Raw genomic sequence first — 20,000 nt, 5'->3', positions numbered from 1 at the left:
AAAACTCTTTATGATAACAATTTTACCATAGGGAGTCAGATCACGAGGAGACCACATATTTAGGACACTTTTCAAACGTGAAAGTTTTGGCAAATAGTTTAAGGGAAAGAGGTCACTTCTATTATTCGTAAGTGTAATACCAAGAACCTTAATAGGACCATCTGTAAAGGGAATATTATAAGCACTCTGACCATTACCATTCTCATTATTATCGCCGATAGGAAGAATGTTAGACTTTTCGAAGTTGATCTTCAGACCAGAAGCTTGTTTAAACTCTGTTAGTATCTCAACAACTCTCTGTAAAGAACGATCGATATTGTCCAGAAAAATAGTTGTGTCATCAGCATACATAGACACTTTAATGTTAACATTGCCTACTGGAAAACCGACATACATACGGTCAGCTCGTAATTTCAAAGCCAAAATTTCTGCACACAACACAAAAAGGTATGGGCTTAAGGGGCAACCTTGGCGCATCCCCCTTTTAACAGGAAAAAAGCCAGAGGAAACCCCGTTATTCAAAACGCAAGCCGTACAATTTGCATAAAAGGTCTTAACCCAACGAATAATGCTATCCCCAAAATTGAAAAGTTGAAGTGTATGGTACAAAAACTTCCAATTAACACTGTCGAAAGCTTTTTCAAAGTCAACGAAGAGAATGTAACCTGGCACATTTTTATCCTGTGCATACTGTATAACATCTAGGATCAGTCGAATATTTTCTCCTATATATCGGTTTTTAAGGAAGCCGGTTTGATCATGATGGATAACATGCGGCAAGACCTCTTTGAGTCTTGCAGAAATACAAGAAGCAGCAATTTTGTAGTCTACATTTAAAAGTGAGATTGGCCTCCAATTACTAATTTTCTTAATGTCTTTACCATCTTTAGGAAGTAAAGTAATAACAGCTCTGCCTTGCTCCGAAGAAAGTTTACTTATCAGATATCCCGAGTTCAGCGACATAACAACGAAAGACTTAATTTCTGGCCAAAAAAATCTATAAAATTCAGCTGGCAGACCATCGCTGCCAGGCACCTTACCAGAAGCCATACTCTTAAGTGCATTCCAACATTCCTCTTCAGTTAAGGCACCTTCACAATTATTTCTTGAATCGTCGTTCAAACCCGTAATATGAAGCGACTCAGTAAAAGTATTATCCAAGCAAGCATCATTACAAGTAGCATATAAATTTTCGTAAAAAATTCTCTCAACGTTTAGAATTGCGTGGAGATCGGTAAACTCAGTCCCATTGTCATCAACTAGAATTTTAATTGACTTGCGCTCACTGTTTCGCTTCTCTAAATTTAGAAAGTATTGAGTATTCCGTTCACCTTGTTCAACCCATCTCGCTCTAGAGCGAATAATAATACCATCAATTTTGCCCTCGTAAATGTCGTCAAGGCTGTGCTTAGCGTTTGAAATTTGTAGTTTAAGGGACGGAGTGGGGTTGAAATTGTATTCAGTTTCTAATGAAACAATACATTTTTGTAACGTTTTTTCCCTCTCCCTCACAAGACGAGACTTTTCTTTAGAATATTTCATGGACCAGGAACGAATGAGGAATTTTAAATATTCCCAAAAATGCTGTGGATTAGTTGCATCTAAATCCCATTCTGCCAAGGCACCAGAAACTAACTTACGAATTCCTTCTACGAAATCTGCTTCTTTCAATAGGGAAGTGTTTAATTTCCAAAACCCCCCGCCTCTCTTAAAAGTCGAAGCACGCATCTTAAAAATTACCGCATTATGATCAGACTGAATGGTCGATAAAGTATAACAGTCGTTACACAAAGCTAGCAAGTTGGTTGACACCAGAAAAAAATCTAACCTACAACTAAGGCCATCAATAATATTGGAAAACCATGTGAAAAGGTACTTCTTTGGGTTCCTCTCCCTAAATACATCAACTAAATTAAGTCCCTGTATGCATTCAAAGAGTATCTCTCTCGCTCTAAAATTTGTTCTTTTTGTGCCCCCTGTCTTGTCGAGATCTAGGTCCAGAACTAAGTTAAAATCACCACCCCATATAATGTTTATGCAAGTAAAATTGGACGCTAGACACCTATATATGTTGCTAAAAAAAGACGGATCGTCCCTATTGGGGGCATAAACATTAACAATAGTATAAACTGTGTCATTAATAACAATATCAATAATAATGTAGCGGCCGTTGCAATCTGACAAATGCTTAACAACTGCTAGGCTAAGGGAAGGATTAAACAGTATAGCACACCCAGCGCTTCTTACAGATCCACAAGAAAAAAAGGCCTTTCCACCCCATTCATTACTCCAAAAACTTGTAGAAGCGTCAATGCAATGTGTTTCTTGAATTAAAGAAATAGAGAACTTTTGGTTATGTAGCCAAGTAAACACCTTACGCCTATTTTTTAAATCATTTAAACCACGAGCATTAAAGGTACAAACAGAGATGATATCATGCATTTTAAGGACTAAAGAAAAAACCAAACACAAAACAAACTAAAGCAAAACACACAGACAAACTATCAAAGACAAAAACAGCAACAACAACAATACAACACAAAAGAGAGTGCTTTGTTTGCACTCGAGAAAAAAGGAATGAGGACTAACCTTGACTTAACAATCGAACATTCCATATAAAGTAAAGGGATCAATTTAGAAAACTCGTCAGAAAAAAAAAAACAATTAAATATGGTCCAGATGTTAGTTTAATGAGTTACAGAACATCTGTAAAGTTCACTAGTGGATTCCACGACGTTGTTTTTTATTCAAAAAGGGTACGGTTTCCCCCGAGCATCCCGCCACTTCCCCGCCACGAATCGTAGTTTTGTTCCAGTTGAATACAGTTCCTTCACCTTAGCCGATCGGGCTTTTTTCTCCTTTAGATCCAGCCTCGTAAGATCGTCTACAATAAAAAATTGTTGATCCTTCAGGTGAGTTCTCCACGACTTCATTATCATAATCTTATCCTGAAAGGACAGACATCTCGCTAATATATGAGGCGGTTTATCTCCGACACCCCGTCCATCCCGATGGCATCTCTCAATACGTATCTCGTGGCCATTTGGAAACTTTGAAAGGACCTTTTCTTGTAAAATAGTCGAACAATTCTCGTTTTCAGTTCTTTTGATTCCCACGACTCTGAAGTTGTTCCTCCTCGAATGCCGCTCAAGATTGTTAATACATTCGGCATTTTCATTGATGGTGACGTTGGCCTTCTCTAGAGCTTTAGAAATTCCTAAGAAGCGATTTGTATAATCCTCGTCTCTTTTCTCTATCTCCTCCACGCGTTCAGATAAGGATTCAATAGCTTTTTCAAGGTTGCTTTCCAGCATGCCAATGCTTTTTTCGAAATCGTTACGTAATGACAACTTAAATGTTTCAAATGCCTCTTTCCAGCTGGGCGTCGTCTCTGATTCAGAGCTCGAACCACGTTGTCTACTGCGTTGACTTAGCATGGTAGGCCTTTTACTAGCCATGTCGCTTACTGTAGGCCTAGTTGAAGTTACCTTTGGCTTATTTTTGCTTCCTTTGGGTCTACCTCTCACCATAACGGCACAAATTCACGAAGAAAAAGTTAGAATATAGTTGATATTCCGGGTTGGTGGTAATCAAACACTTGCTCAATGCGGAAGAAGTGGAGAATAAGCGTTAAAATTGAGAGCCCCTTACAGAACGTTCTTGACAGTTAAAAGGCCATCCTCGTTCCATCAATAATAATAATAATAATCATAATAATAATCATAATAATAATAATAATAATAATAATAATAATAATAATAATAATAATAATAATAATAATAATAATAATAATTATAATAATAATAATAATAATAATAATAATAATTATAATAATAATAATAATTATAATAATAATAATAATAATAATAATAATAATCATATATAATATCATATGGATATCTCAAGGATGTAAGCTTAAACCAATATCATATTTAAGTTCGTGAGTAGGGGACCACATTTAGGAGCAAAAGCCTCTAGTTTAATGTGGAGGTCAAAGGTCATTTGGGTTCACCAGGGGTCAAATAGTGTAAACCTTGTAAACACGATATCTCAAGAAGGGAATGTTGAACGAATCTCATATTTAGTATGTAGTTGTGACACGTTCAGTACAATATTTTATTGAGATCAAAGGTCATTTTGAGTCGCCAGACGCCAAGTTGTGGAAACCTTGTTTATAAGCTACAGTATCTCCCACCGGACCAGCCTATCAGATAACATGTGCGATACGCCTCGTACGAATAGGGGGCTATTGGCATTGGAAATGAGCTTATGGGCATCCGTAGAATCTAAAACTCAAAAACTGTAAACTCCAACATACTTGCATTTGCTTAAACCTGCCGCTTGGAAGCCTTACTTTGCGAGCAAAAGGTGTACCATTACTTTAAATAATTCAGACAACAGAGGATAGTTGTAGCCTTCCTGGATTACAAGCTGGGATAGGGGACCAAATGGAATATTTTTGCCACTGACTTGAGACTTGAGTTGAGCCCACTCTTTTTGAATTTCCTCCTTTATTTCTTCAAGCAATCTGGGTTGTTCTGATCATTTAGCAGCAAAGTACTACAATGATCAGCCACCCTCCCAATTTCTTCAACACCCCGATGAATTCAAAGTTTCGTCTTTTCTTGCTGGCCATAATAAGGGTCAACAATTTGGTAACAGAACTGAAAGTTTGTGGACAAAAGCCGAAGCTATGCCTCATATTACTGACTTGTGAATTAGGATACAATGTTTTATTGACATGTCAGGCAGGCCTTTCAATTCTGTGCAAAAAATATATTCTGTAAGAAATATATATATATGCTGAACAAAGTACGGAGCTCTGTAAGTGCCAACTGAGATGTTGGTGTTTCAGTAACTTCAGTGAACAGCTTATTCATTATATTGGCAATAAGTGTGCAATAGAATACATACTTTTTGAAAAGGATATATATATTTCTTTAGAGAATACCTTTTTTTTCTCTTAGAGAATAAATATATTCTTGGCAGAGAAAAAATATATTTTGTGTTAGAGAATATATATTTTTGACAGAATATTTACTGTAAGAGAATATATATTTTTGCACAGAATACATATTTGTTATTAAGAAAATACTTTCTGTACGCCTGGAGAATATATAAATATATCTTTTAAGGGAATAAATATAATTTTCAGGGAATATATATGTGTAAACAAATATGTCTAAAATGTATTTTTGAAGTTAACCATGTATGTATTTCGCAAGTACAGCATATATATATTTGTACGTATATATTCCGCTTTCTCGCGCCATAGCAATTGTCCGGGGAAATTGTCCGGGGGGGGGGGAATAGTCCGGGGGGAAATTGTCCAGGAAGGTTATTGACCGGGGGGTAATTGTCCGGGGGGAAGTCGTCCGGGATGGGAATTGTCCGGGGGGAATTGTCTGGGGTGGGAACTGTCCGGGGTGGGAATTGTCTGGGTGGGAATTGTCCGGGGGGTAATTGTCCAGGGGGGAGTTGTCTTGGGAGTAATTGTCCGGGGGGTAATTGTCCAGGGGGGAGTTGTCCGGTCACCGTTAATATATACAGGGCCGTAGCCACGGGGTGGGGGGGGGGCATAGTAAGACGTTCATCCTCAACTTCTTTAACCCGATATTCTTAAATGTCTCACATTTTAATTTCACGCACACTAACTCTTAAAGACAAATGTAGTTAAAATGATTGAAATTTATAGCACCAGTTTGCATCTAAGTCCCATTAAAAAAATTAAATTTCTCAAAGGTGGTGGCTTCCTCCCCACAACGATTGTTACAATTATTTTCATCAATCTGAACATTTGAATTCGTACAGACGATAAGGCATGTATGACGTCATGAAAAGTAATATCAATACAGGCGTTAATTAAACAGATCTTTCCTGACACTTCAAATTGGGGTAAATTTGGTTTGCAATCTCATTTATATCAAGAAGTCCTGCTACGCGCCTGCTTTCTTATAAAATACTTAGTAGCCTACCTGTTAGGTGCGTCTTTCTGTAATTCTTCAACAGATTTGAAGCCTCCAAAAGCCGAAGCTCGTCTAACCAATCGATAAGTACGTTAACCTTTTGTTCGTTGAGCAGTTCATGACCTTGTAAAGCAGCAAATAATTCTCTAGCGTTGGTTATCAGCTCTCTCCTGGCAGGACTTATATCTTCACATAGGAAAGCCAGATCCTGGACATTTTTCTCCGTCAAGACATCGGATACTTTCAGAAGAGTGAGCCTAAACGGCGACGTAGAACTTGATGACGTCATATCGAAGAGATGTTATCCCTATTACTGCAATTAAACAAAGCGATTTACTGATGATTTGCGTGACGAATGAAATTTTACTCTCTTATAACCTATACAAATTACAAATAATTCCTATCGATGTCAAGTATTTTAAATAAGTTCATTTGATTGATAAAGTTAACTTTTTTCGGAAGTTAGTTTGTCTGTATAACATGAATATTAGTTTCTAGAAGTATCGATAATTTACGAAGATAGCTTAAAATTATGTTTTCTTTTATTAAAAAACAGTAATCTGCAGGCATGAACTTTTAGGAGGTATAATTGGGTAACGTTTTAAAACAATTTAAAACATTACTTGTTTACAAGAGAGAGCCTTAATGCAATGCAGAGAAGGGTTTAGAATGTTTGAATATTAAAGCTGTTATCGGATTGTATAATGTTATGACGTCTAAGAAAACCGTTGCGAGCCGGAAATGCGTGTACCAGACTCCGTGTAAAAATTTAAAATATGGATAATATGCAGTATTGTGTTTATGATTGTATCGACAACCACCAGTTTCCTGACAAATTCGACGAGTCGGAATTGGGGAAAAGGTCGCTTTCGCTATTTTGTTATGTGAATACAATTTCAGTCTTTAACTGTCTTTATTCTTCGTGCACAGTTTCAATTAGGGGATAAATACGAGGGGAACCGGTCTTAAATTTGATTTGAGACCTCTGATGACGTCATCACTATTCATAAATGACCCTCACAAATGTTAGAAAACGGAATTTTTTCGCTAATAATATTTGCTGATCTGTATTTAATTTTCCTTATGCCTCTCTTGATCTTTTTTCCTGAATGACGTAATAGTCACCTCATGTAAAACAGCATTTTCTTCCGACGAACATTAAAAGTGAAAAACTGCGAATGAAGCAGTATCGTTTGGTCTTAAATGTTGGTATTCTAATCAATTGAAACACTCAAAAATGGAGGGAAATGACAATTAAATAAGAACAAATGAACAAATTTCTAAGGTAACATTTTAAAACTTATTTTTGACCTACCAGGTCAAATTGCGCAATAAACAGATCGGCTGAGTTGTGTGTGTTCTGAAAAGTCCGTAAACGCTACAACAGTTAGGCTATAGCAACGTTGCCTGTTGCTAACATTCTTTTGAGTAGAACTTGTCTATCCCTAGTCGGTAGATGAACCGTTCAAATAAACGTTCACTGGGCCTGAGAATGAGCAGTTTTTGAAGAGGTTCCGAGCCCCATTGTATGATTGTTCGACAGGTTTGGACTTGTAGTAACCACAGTGTTATTGCGAGTCTGAAAGATCGCTAGGCCTTGTCCCTGGTCAGTCATGTCGTTACTGCTAGAATTAGTAGTAGGTCTAGTGCTTACGTTATTGCTAGGCTTACGACAAGGTTTCTACTGTTACTAGTGTCAACATTGTACGCTTTACGCTTCGGTTCTTCGTTGAAGCACCTCGATAAGGTTGCTTACATTGACTCTAGCTCAAAATTAATCCCTAAGTCATTCATGTTACTCGAAGTATTTAGCTGGATGATTAAAGAAGTACGTACAGTGTGTATTGAGACTCGGTGTGTGTGAAAACATAGAGTACAACTGCTGTAACTAATTGCAAGTTGGCTATATATACTGTACAATATTCTTTTGCAATTTGAAACATTTCTTTGCCCATAAACATATTTGCATATACTCATGGCAATGTACACCATGTTTTCATTTCTTTTAATTATGACTTCATGATTGCCACGGCAACAAACCAGTGTTTGTCTAACATTTCGATCCTGAAGCAATTCTCCTCTCTATACACTCGACCAGTCTCGAATCGCATTCGAGACTGGTCCAGTATACAGAAAGTTGGTTTAGGCATTTATGAATGTTACATAATTATTAGAAAAAGATACAATTCCAACCAAATGATATGAAAAAAAAAAACTAAAAATGTGTCAGTAGAACCGCTGATGACTTAAATATAAAATTATATAGTAATATTGGCGAACTGTAAATTTACTTAGCTATTCAGAATAATACATCTTTTTTTAGGGTAGTACTTATGAAAGGTCAGCCATCGCAAGCAGACGGAATAGTTCGTTTTATCATTAACAAAGAAAGGTCATACATTGAACGATTTATTTTCCTTTTCTTTTTTTTTTGTTATAGGCAGCGGTCTGTGTCACACTGCAAAGCGCATTTTGAATTTTCATTACGAACTGCATAATTCTGATAATCTTTGGTAAGATGTATAGGTGAAATCAGGGACGTAGCTAAAGCCTGATGATTGGGGGGGGGGGGTGTAGTGGCTGAAAATCCAATTGGATGGGTTTTGAAGCCAGAAAATTCCGACTGCTGCCTTGTACCCCCTTCCCCCCAACCCCACCCCGCGCTACTCGTCAACGATACGGTCAGTGTCAGTCAGACACCCCATATTTCGCGACTGCACTTTTGTTCCGAACTTTTTTCGATACATTTGTAGCCACTGGCACTCACTTCACAAACTTATTAGCCCCCAACCCCCCCCCTCCCCCGAACAAATATTTTGGTGAAAATTCGGGCAATATGCTGATGACTTTTCGGCACCCACTGAAAGAAAGATAATTGCAATGTGTTTTTCAATGGGTAACATTATATAATTTTTACCATTAATATTGTAACGACTTGCCCAATAATTCTAACCAATATGGATGGGTAATAAGACGGAAAATGCTTGTATGTTATAGGCTTACGATATGAAAACCGATGCATGCCTATATGATATGCACATTAACAGGTGGAACGCGCGCCGAGCGCCAGAAAATTGTGGTTACATTTTTTAGGCAAGTCGTTCGTTCCCCCCCCCCCCATCCCCCCAAAAAAATTGGGCAATTTATGACGGTAGTTCTATTAGGCCTTTTTTTGGAGTATTCAAAATCATACGAAGTTTTGTATGGTGGAGTATAAGAATCGCAAGATACAATTTCTCAAAGTGGCAAGGAAAACGTGGTGAATATGACTGGTTAAAGGTCAAGTTTGACCGAAATTTTTCCATTTTAGGTCATTCACAATGACAGGAGTATATGAATAGGCCTAGAGAAATTAAAGTGCGACAGTCGGAAATTCCGACTGTCGCACTCCAATTTTTCAACTATTGTCAGTTTTACCAAGTTGGGGGGGGGGGGTGAGACACCCACACCCCCTCTAGAGAAGTCCCTGGGTGCTATAGGTAAATTTAAGATCCAATTTAACAGTCACACTGTAGGCTAAGCCTTTCGGTGAGTACACAAAGTTCTAAAGTTGAGAAGAACAGTTATATTTACTATAGTAGCAATGTAAAATGAAATCTCGTATTCATTTGAACTATTAAAAGTGAAAAAGCAAATAGACATACCTATAGATAGATATATAGATAGAAACTTTTGTTGTCCATTTCAGAAAACAGAAAACGGAAATTATTTCCCGTCGACAGTAAACATAAAACATTAGTGAATACAAACACAATCATACAATAAACAAACTATAAGTGAACAACTACGAGAATAAAACTAAATAAGCAGAACCAGAACAGTAACAGAGTTAATATATGTGCTATATGCCCCACGGGGCATATAGCACATGCCCCGTGTGTCCATATCCCAACTAGTTCTACCGTCCTCCATGAGAGGAGTGGTTGCTTGTATTTGCATTCTTATGTTTAATTGTATATATAGTTTTTAAATTGCCTCACGATTAGTAGGTTTCACGTGGAAATCAGTATTGCATTTACCACCTCATGCAGTTCACAAACTTGCTACCTTTCGTGTTACGGATGTTATACTGTAATGTATACTTATACAAATATATTTTTTCAAGACAAAGGCCAAGAGGGTGGGGACTCGCATTCAATCCGTTAAGTCATTCAAAATGCATCGTTAAGTCGTTGGCATGGCCTTATGTATCTTAACAGTTCAAACAGGCATGTGTCATAATCAAGACTGCAGGAAATATATAAAAGGCCTACACACTTACTTTAATCTTTCGTTTTATTTTAGCATGATCTTACCGTACTATTGATTAGTTTTCCACCTGTTCTATGTATGCATGAATACTTGTATGCTGATACAATAGACTTAGCCTAATATATAGCTAATTAACCGAGCAGAATTGAGTAAATACAAAACGCTGAACGAAATAAATGAAATCTGAATGGAGTTAACATTGACAATGTCATATGACTGACTAGCTTTGTTGTTTGTACTGAACTTGGTATTCAAAATGCACGCCATTATACTGGATGCCAAAATGGTCCTTTATATTTTGCTAAATTGTACAATATGTAAAAAGTGCAACAATTACCTTTTCAGGAATGGAACTTGACAGTTTGAAAGTTGACAGTGTAGTAGTTGAACCCAAAGAAATGTAAAATACAAGGAATGTACACTGTATACCATTACCATTACCATTTATGTGGGGGAGTGCAACGTCTCAGTCCTCGGAAATATCCGTCGAGTCAGATTGACGTTTGTCGGGAAAAACCCATCAAGAGTGATGTTCAATCCAAGCTGTGGGGTAGTTTCATGATGGAAGGAATATTATATCTATGTTATAACATGAACCCTAGTGATGATGTGATTATGCAAACAAAATATGATCTATAAGATCGGTAAATCGTATGCCAATAACCTTTCCTGATCTGAGTTTTTATTCAGAGTCATTGAGTCTATCATTTTGTTAACTCTCATCGAACAACATAACCTGTATTGATTTTGTGTGACCTTCCAAAGATCTACGGTAAAATCCTGTTTATGCGAACTGTCCGGGACAGAGAAACAATAACGTTTGGATATAAGAATATTTGCAACACCATACATGAAGCTTTTCCGCAGCAGATTCTGGTCAAATCTACCACACTGGTCAGGTTGAGCTGCACAGAGTGTATTTTCTAACAGTCATTGGCGCTTTGGTTTGGATTAATTGATAAACACTCTCTTTGTATCAGTACGTCAGATAATGTAGCTGGAAATGGATGTTTGATGTTTACAGATGCTTCGTTGTCCAGTTCGAAGCAAGACAAAATGTTGTTATATGTAACTGTCGGCTTCTTTCAAAGTTTCGACTTCTACTTATAGTTGTGAACTTGTCCTATTTATGTATGAAAATATGTATGATGATACCATAGATTAGCTGAATATATAGCTTATTTACACAGCATAACTTGGTAACTTGAAGAGTCATAAATTACGCATTTTATAGGAATTGAGTCATTCATAAAACTCAAATTGTTGTTAAAGCTCAAACATCTAAATTCTTCAGCAAGGTAAAGGTATCGGGTAAATTCGCGATGTTAACAACTTCCTTTCTTCGCCTATTGAGTCAAAATTGACTATGAATTTGTTCGCCGTAGTGTCAGTATGTAAGGCTAGACAGTATTTTGGTATTCCGTTTAAAAAACATTAACCATCTTCACTGACTACAACCGGTAATAGTTTACCTACGATGATGGTAAATTTCCAACTGGAACTTGCCTTTATTCCACCATTTTGTGCTCAACAGTGAGATGGTACATACATTGTTTATATGCAATTGAAGCAAAGCAACTTCTTAAGAATGTGTCTGTATGGAGAAAATGTCATAGTGGGAGGAATTCGAATAGAATGCAAAGAAAAAGTGTACTTTTTGTTGGGGGGGGGGGCAGGGGTTGGGGAGTTGAGTGCGTGTTCCGTGAAAGACATTTTTATGAACTGTTTGTTAATTAGAAGATAATGAAATGCAAAGAGAAAGTGTTTTTGTTTCCTTTTTTTCGGGGGGGGGGAGGGGTTCACGGTGGGGTTGAGCGGGTGTTTTCATTAACTGTTTGTTAATTAGAAGATAATGGCTGACTTCAAACATTTCTCAACAATCCGTGGGGCCGACACGGTTTCGTAATATATATCAATCACATGTAAAAGGCAAATGTGAAAGTAGTTTATTTATTTCAATACGTGAAATGAAAGTTCACAAATATACAGTTTGATCCTTTTATCGTTACTTAACGCTATTGAAATATAACCAGATAAACAAAAAAAGACGTCCGGGTATGATAATAAAAAACATTGAAAGGAATGAACGAAATCTGTATGATGTTAACATTGTCTGCCTAATGTAACTGACTGGCTCGGCTGTTTGTGCTACCTTATTTGTTTTGTTTTATACTGCACGCCATTACCAGATATTAAAATAGTCTTTAGTACTTAGCTTATATATATTACTCTAATGTTACATAATTGTTACATAAATGTTTACTTAATAGTAATTTGTCAAAATAAAATAAAACTGTTTGCACACTGCTTATTCACTGGAGAGCCTGTGTAATAGAATGTGTAAAAGTAAGTTGGCCTGACGTTTCGATCCTAGCAGGACCCCCCTCCCCCATCACTCCTCTTCCCACAGCTCTCTTCCACCCTTTTTTCTCCACACCTTTCTGTCTTTATCCTTCTCCAGTTTATTCCCTACCCCCTTCCTTTAATCCCCACCCCCTCTGTCCCTCTACTGTTTATCTCCTACCTCTCCTCTTCCCCTGTTGATTTCTTCTCTACATCCCTGGTCTACTAATCTCCTTACATCTATCTCTTTGTGTTCACCATGCTCATTAACCTGTCTGTAATCTGCGTGTGTGTTTTTTCCCTTCTGTTACTGTTACTTGTCATTTAGCCTCTGAAGAAGATCCTGCTAGGATCGAAACGTCAGGCCAACTTACTTTTACACATAGTAATTTGTGTTACACTAACATTTTCGAGAAGGAAACTTCAACACAAACCACTCAAACAAAGCGAAAGAAATAACAATGGCGAAAAAATTGTCCATTTTATGTAACTGGGTGGCTATGTTGTTTGTGCTATTTAATATTTGCACTGCACGCCATTACCAAATGTTAAAATAGTTTCTTGTATTTCGCAAATGTACATTATTTTAATATTACGAAGTAAATTGTGCTACACTTACATTATCAAGAACGAAACTTCAAATAAGCAATTCGGTATTTGAGCCCAATGGAACGAAAAACACAAGCAATTTATATTCTATATACTGCCGATAGTTTTAAGACAAGGCAACCGCCATGAGAACAAACGTGTAGCCTGTATGTCTGTATGCGTTTAACTAGCTATAGGCAGAACGGTATCAAAGTCCACTCTTATAAGAAATACAACATTATCTTATTTACTATAGGGAAGAATCAACTCTTTTACCAATCGTTCCTTAAATATAATATTCGTTTTTTGCAACGTCATGAAGTAGTTAGCATTTAAGGCTTGATATTACAATGGTTGACGTGATTGGACAGTTGTATGAGCTTTTGAACGTTATGTGAATGTTTACAACTAGATATCGATTTCACGGACAATTGAAACGGTTGTACAACTTGATAATCTATTCTGCAATGTTATATATCACAAAATGCCGCTCTTACCTTTAATGTGTTCCAGTCGATAAGTTAAACGACCACTCATATATGATTATAATCTGTGTCGAATTAACGTAAACTCAGGCAGTTAGTAGATAGCAGTATACCATTAGCGCATGGTAAGGGTGTGTCAGTACTAGTACAACTTACAGTGCATTACTTGGTTTGGCATACTGTGAAACGCAAACACACCAACCCATAGACGTGTATACGACTAAGGAATTAATATATGTGTGGATAACCGTGAAAACCCGTCGGAAGTCGTTGCGTTATTAACCTCTCATGTGACCAGGTCATATAGGCTACATATCATTGTTCCTGTATGTTATGTTGCCAGTCAGTGTTCAAAATTCAATGTATATATATATATATATATATATATATATATATATATATATATATATATATATATATATATATATATATATATATATATATATATATATATAGGGGTGTTGTTTGATTGGTTCATGGTCACCCACATCAACGTCATGATCAGCAGCATTGGTCCTACTAGGAAAATAGGGAAAAATATCTTCCCTCTCGTGAATTAATTGCTTTAATTCACACTGCACATTTTCTGAAAGATGACCTAATTTTTCTTAATCTGGCGTCTTGACAATGTAGTCAACCTCACCCACTTTTGACTCTACTGTATAAGGCCCATGGTATCTGGCCTGAAGTAGGTGTCCAGGTATTGGAAACAAGACCAGTACTTTGTCTCCTGGATTAAATATTCTACTTTTGGCATCCTAATCATACCACCTTTTCATTTTGCTTCGGGCCTCTTTTAGATGATTCCTAGCAATTTTATTTGATCTAAATAAGCCTTTACTTGAATTTGGAAACATAATCCAAAAGGTTTGTATCAATTTCATCATTCAGACATTTTTCTTTCAGAAGCTTTAAGGGACCTCGAACTGTACGCCCAAATGCTAGCTCAATGGGACTGAAGCCTAATGTTTCCTGAACTGCTTCCCTTGCAGAAAACAATAACAGGTGAACATCCTCATTCCAATCCTTTTCAAAATCGAAACAGTAAGTCCTAAATATATTCTTTAGAGTCTGATTGAATCTCTCTAAAGCTCCTTGGGACTCCAGATGGTATGCACTAGAGGTGTATTGTTCTATCCCTAACTCCTACATGACTTCCTGAAATAAGCCTGACGTGAAATTTGACCCTTGATCTGACTGTATCGACTTTGGAAGTCTTACTAGAGTGAAAAACTTGGTAACGTTCACCACACGTTCACATTCACAGCGTGTCTTCTACGATCATAAAAATTAATTGGCTCAAGATATATATCAGCAAAACTCTCTTTATACTTTTTGTGACATCCATGCCATATAGTAACACCCAGGAGCGGCCAATGGAGATTCAATATGCTTGTGTGTGTGCGTATGGAACGCCATGTTTAATGTATTTAATAGTCAAAGATATCTTCAATTTAAGTCGAGATATCTACATTAATTTCGGATATGTTGAATTAAATTGAAGGTATCAGAAATTGAAATTAGATATTTGAATTTCATTTACGATATCTCAAATTGATAGTTAGATATCAAGAAATAAATTAAAAATATGAAAAATTAAAAAATTATTAAGATATTTCGAATTGTATTCGAGATATTCAAATTGAATTCGAGATATCAAGAAATGAATTCGAGATATCCAAACTTGAATTAGAGATATCAAGAACTCGAATTACAGATACCCAAAATTGAATTAGAGATACCGGGACTACAATTAAAGATATCCACAATTGAATTAGAGATATCGGGAATATAGTTAAAGATATCAAGAATACGAGTTAGAGACATCAAGAATTGGAATTGTAGCGCTAACAAGAAGAGCGCCATCTAAATCGGCAAATACATGGCAGGAAAACGAGGCATATTCAATGTCAGTGGCTACTACTAGTACTAGATTGGTCTAGGTTACTAGTACTACACTTTAGGCTAGTCCTCGTGGGTAACGTTAGCTGGTAATAGTACTTCGATTCCATTCTACTTACGTACCAAACGACTGCGTCTGGCAGACTGGCACTGTAGCGGGACTTTCATTCAGTGCCTCCATAAATCATAACTCCATTCTTTAGATTTAACTAACAATTTCTTTAGATTTGATAAGGTTTCATTTTTTTGAGACTCAATAGGCCAAAAAGGCACATGAAAAGTGCTTTAAATGGTATATTATTTAAATTCTATAGCAGCAGTGACGGGCTTAGGAGCGTTTTATGAATACGTATAACATGGAAATGTGAGCTACACATAAACTACCGATGGGCCAAGAATATAAATAAATGGTTTTCCTGAGCTCCACGCAACATCAAACTTTCTTAAATTTCTTTCATATCTGTCACATTTCTAGAATACTAGTTCCTGTATATTCTTTGATTTCCATAAAGTTTCAAGAACAAGAAGTGAAACATACCCTCACTTATCGATTTTCATTACAATCAGAAAATGTAATTGAAAGTGGAAGTACTGCTAACTTATGTTGTACTTATATTGTACTGACAACTTATTCGCGTTCGGTCCAGAACCGAATTGAGACAAGCGGGTGCAAATTGATTCGCGAGAAACTAGCAAATTTTTCAATACCACTGGAAATCGGCCAAGTTAAAGGGGGAGTATCGTTCTCGAGTCTGCCAGCCGGTAGCCTTAGCTAACCCAGCGACGTAGCCAGGAATTTGAAACGGGGGGGAGCACATTTTGCAAATTATTTAAGGGAGGGTACCCCCCTCCCCTTTGAGACATTTTTGAACAATTGAAGGTCCTTAGATGCGATCTGGTGCAATGTTTTGCCAGTTTCATCATCATCATATGATATCATATAATCAGCAGATAATGTTTCCTGTTTGAATTCTTTTACATGTTCTTTTACATATTATATCAGAAAGACAAACATAGTGTTCTTTTACAATTTTCCAGTAGGTTGATTCTTGTTTATTGTCCAATGTCCGGACTTTAATAAATTTGACGTACTTAACTGATGGACAATATAAACTTTCATATTTTGTAAGGTAGCCAGATGTGCAGTGGCCTAAAAAAAAATATCGTTATCGCAGTGTATTAGCAGTATAATATATATATATATATATATATATATTATACTGCTGGTACACTGCGATAACGATATATATATTTTTTTTAGGCGTCGTTGTGCATACGGTTCGTGACACTCCATCGAGTGCGGTTACGTAGGCAATATGTATTTTATTACGCAGTGTCAAACTATAGACTTGTAATAGGCTAAATTTAGCTCCTTGCATCTGTCAAAATAAGTAAATAGCTGAATCAGTAGGCCTGTGTTACCACGATTATAATCGAGTTAACGGAGCTGACGAGTATTCAAGTTCAAAAAGAGTATTGACAAAATACCATGCTAAAAAACAACAGTTTTAACATTTTTTCGACACTGAAAGAGGGGGGGGGGCAGTTGCTGCCCCTGCTCCCCCTGGCTATGTCCCTGAGCTAATTCACCTAGCCTGATTGTTCCAGAACTCTATTCATTCAATTCAGTTTTTTTATTCAAAAGAATAATTATCCAATAAACAAAAATAAATAACACATAAACACATAGACTTTCTAAACTCATTTGCGATTCACAGATATATTGAACTTTTTAATTACAGTTTGATCAAAATTATCTAAATTTTTGATGGATACTACGACGAGAAAGTAATTCTCACCTTCTACTTTAGAAATATTGATAAACATGATTGATTAAATTTCAAATATCTGACATTAAAAAAAGTGGTGTTCATATCATGTTACCATACACGATGCTAATTACAGCAACAAGAAAAAGTAAAAATGAGAGAAGAAATAAACGGGGAAAAAAAGTTAAAGGAATCCCAAAAGTTTCATAATGTAAGTTTGGTTTAAAGAGAAAGAAAATTTTTAAAACATTTTGTGAATAAGAAATGCTATGAGGATTTGGTTTTCATTCACGAATCCATTCAAGTTGCAGGATTCATAGAATAAAGTTAAATTTGGTGAACGCAATACAGAAAAAAAACATATTCTGTTTCAATTATCAGTCTCAAAGTATAGACAGTATTTGATTGTATAATATGATCTCAGATAGTGTCAGAGAGGTACATTGACCGTGACGGTTGTAATAATGGAACATTGAAAGGTCCTTGTGGTGACGTACTCAGCGATCATTAGTTATATGCATGGTTCACTATTATTAGAAAGGGACAGGGACAGGTAGATAATTAAAATATATAATTATACCATTAAACAATAACAAAAACAAATAGATAGGGAATTTTTTGTAAAAGAATATCCTTACAGCATTGAATTTAAAGTGGTACTGACTTACGACCAAATGCTAAAAAGGAAAAATTAGAAAATAAAATCAATCAGGCAAGTCTTCGGGTTATTTTTATTTGATTAATGTACAACTGTGTGCGAACATTATGAGACCCGTTTAATTGTAGGTTAAGACAAAAGAAGAAATTTTATCATTTCCTATTTTAAATACTATACATTTTTTTTTAATATAAGCTAGACATGCGGCGCTAAGAATTCAAACCTCATGTGACCGTCAATTATCTTTAAAGTTGTTTTTACATCTTTGCCAAGAAACAAATGAGCTAAAGCCTGAAGAAATTCAATTATGTTTACAAGTTCGTGGAGAATGTAACATGGATAACAGTAACTTGTCTTTAATTCGACTTAATTTGAAATGGTGATTTTTGACAACGGTGATACGGAAAAAGAGAATGGGGTATACAGTACGGGCGGGGGGTGGGGGATATGGGAGGGGGATTGAATGTTTCGATTCAAATTATGTTTCGTAGGTTATTTGTAGCATGAAAGAAATGATATAAGCACATTAAGCAAAATCTAGGCCTTAAACCATTTTATAAAACTTTAGTCAACTGAAATGAATAACAATTTACACATAATTCATTGATGTTAAAAACAGAAGAGGCGTTTTAGGGAGATTCGCTGAGCGGAAATGACGTAGGTATATCACGCACAGCAAATAGAGGGCTAAGTTTACTGTTAGATTATGGTGACGTAACCAGTATCTTTCTTAATAAACGTTATTCCACTTTTGATGAATACTTCTCTCAACACTGTCTGCTATAATCGAACTAAATTGTTTGAACTGGTTTTAACCTAAGACGTCTTCTGTAACCGAGATCAGATTTCAGTGCTGAAATGTACGTACTTTGGAATTAACAAGAGTAACATATCCAGTGTTGTTAAATCGAGTGACGCTAAGAGGAACATCCATCTCATTAGATGATGTTCCTGCATCACACACGTTCACAAACTCTCCAGTCTCCTCATAGTGTACAACCTTCCACTCTTTCTCTACGCCCTCACTGATGTACAATACTAGCCACTTAGCACCAGTACAGATGATATTGATCGGTAACATACCAGACATAGCTGACGGAAGCCTTAAAGTGCCATATTGCTTTACCGTACCATCAACATCTATAAGTATGACGCCATCAAGACCTCGACCAATGATAGCAAATAAATTACGACAGTAAGCAACTCTGGATATAGCATTAGAGCGTACAAAGTCTCCTGTATATATTACTCTAAGAGCAGATTCGGAGATATTGTACTCTCGAATAGAGTGGTCACAGCTAGTAGAGATGATAAACTCATCGTTCGGATCATTGTTTGGACAGTGTGCTGTAACACTGGTAATCCATGAACCTTCAGGTACCTCATCAATCATCAAGTATGAGACTGATTCTACAGAATCAAACAGAGAAACATTCCAGTAAGGACGTACAATGAAGACAGTATTACCTACAGCAAATAATGTGTGTGAACTGCCATCATAATACATATCTATATTCGACATAACTACAGGATCATCGTAATTATCAATATTCTCCAGATGTCTCCAATATTCCTTACTGGAATCTTTAGGATCAACACAAATAAGCAGAACGCCCCCACTCCTTTGTCGTGCATCAAATGTATGTAATAACTGATTACTAAGCAAGATTGAACTTCCTATCAGCGTACTGACTGTAATGCTACAGAATGCTCCATCTTTGGGTATCTCCCTGTACAAGAGATCAACAGACCTATTTTTCAGCACCTCCTTCTGTTTCTCTAATTTAACTTTAATTTCGGCCGTTTTCTTCGTGCTCTTGCTTATCTTTTGGATTTCATCAAGAGCATTCTCGTGTGAAATTGTGTGACATTTAATTATTATTGCGAGTTGGTTTTCTAAAATCTGCGATTCCCTTTTCTCTTCAGAGATCTGCTTCATGTCAGCTAATTCCTTCGCATCTAATACTTCTGTTTGCAATCGCTTCATACTTTCAGCTTTTCCAATCAGTGTCAAATAATCCCTTTCAACTTCATTACG

General features: G+C 36.4%; 2 protein-coding genes across 8 annotated transcripts in view; both read right to left on the bottom strand.

Moving 5' to 3' along the window:
- LOC139983811 (uncharacterized) overlaps positions 1 to 13,848 on the bottom strand; it is a 58,844-nt gene extending 44,996 nt beyond the window's left edge. For 3 of the 7 annotated variants that reach the window (XM_071997600.1, XM_071997603.1, XM_071997598.1), the window contains exon 1: positions 13,646 to 13,848. Coding sequence is in view for 3 of the 7 variants with exons in the window: in XM_071997603.1 (XP_071853704.1) it covers positions 13,646 to 13,685 (40 nt within the window). In the remaining 4 variants the exon portion in view is untranslated. Of the gene's footprint in view, positions 1 to 5,975; positions 6,280 to 10,658; positions 10,761 to 13,645 lie in introns of all 7 variants that reach the window. The other 4 variants (XM_071997599.1, XM_071997596.1, XM_071997601.1 and 1 more) reach the window with 3 other exon arrangements.
- Positions 13,849 to 18,434: 4,586 nt separating this feature from the next.
- Positions 18,435 to 20,000, bottom strand: part of LOC139983528 (uncharacterized) — a 5,640-nt gene continuing 4,074 nt past the window's right edge. Inside the window, exon 2 of the mRNA XM_071997145.1 lies at positions 18,435 to 20,000. This exon is cut by the window's right edge and continues 281 nt beyond it. Coding sequence (XP_071853246.1) covers positions 18,810 to 20,000 — 1,191 coding nt within the window. The 3' untranslated portion in view covers positions 18,435 to 18,809.

The sequence above is a fragment of the Apostichopus japonicus genome, chromosome 16, assembly GCF_037975245.1.
Source record: "Apostichopus japonicus isolate 1M-3 chromosome 16, ASM3797524v1, whole genome shotgun sequence".
Classification (NCBI taxonomy): domain Eukaryota; kingdom Metazoa; phylum Echinodermata; class Holothuroidea; order Aspidochirotida; family Stichopodidae; genus Apostichopus; species Apostichopus japonicus.
The sequence above is the reverse complement of the archived record's forward strand: the minus strand, read 5'-3'. Positions and strand labels throughout refer to the sequence as shown.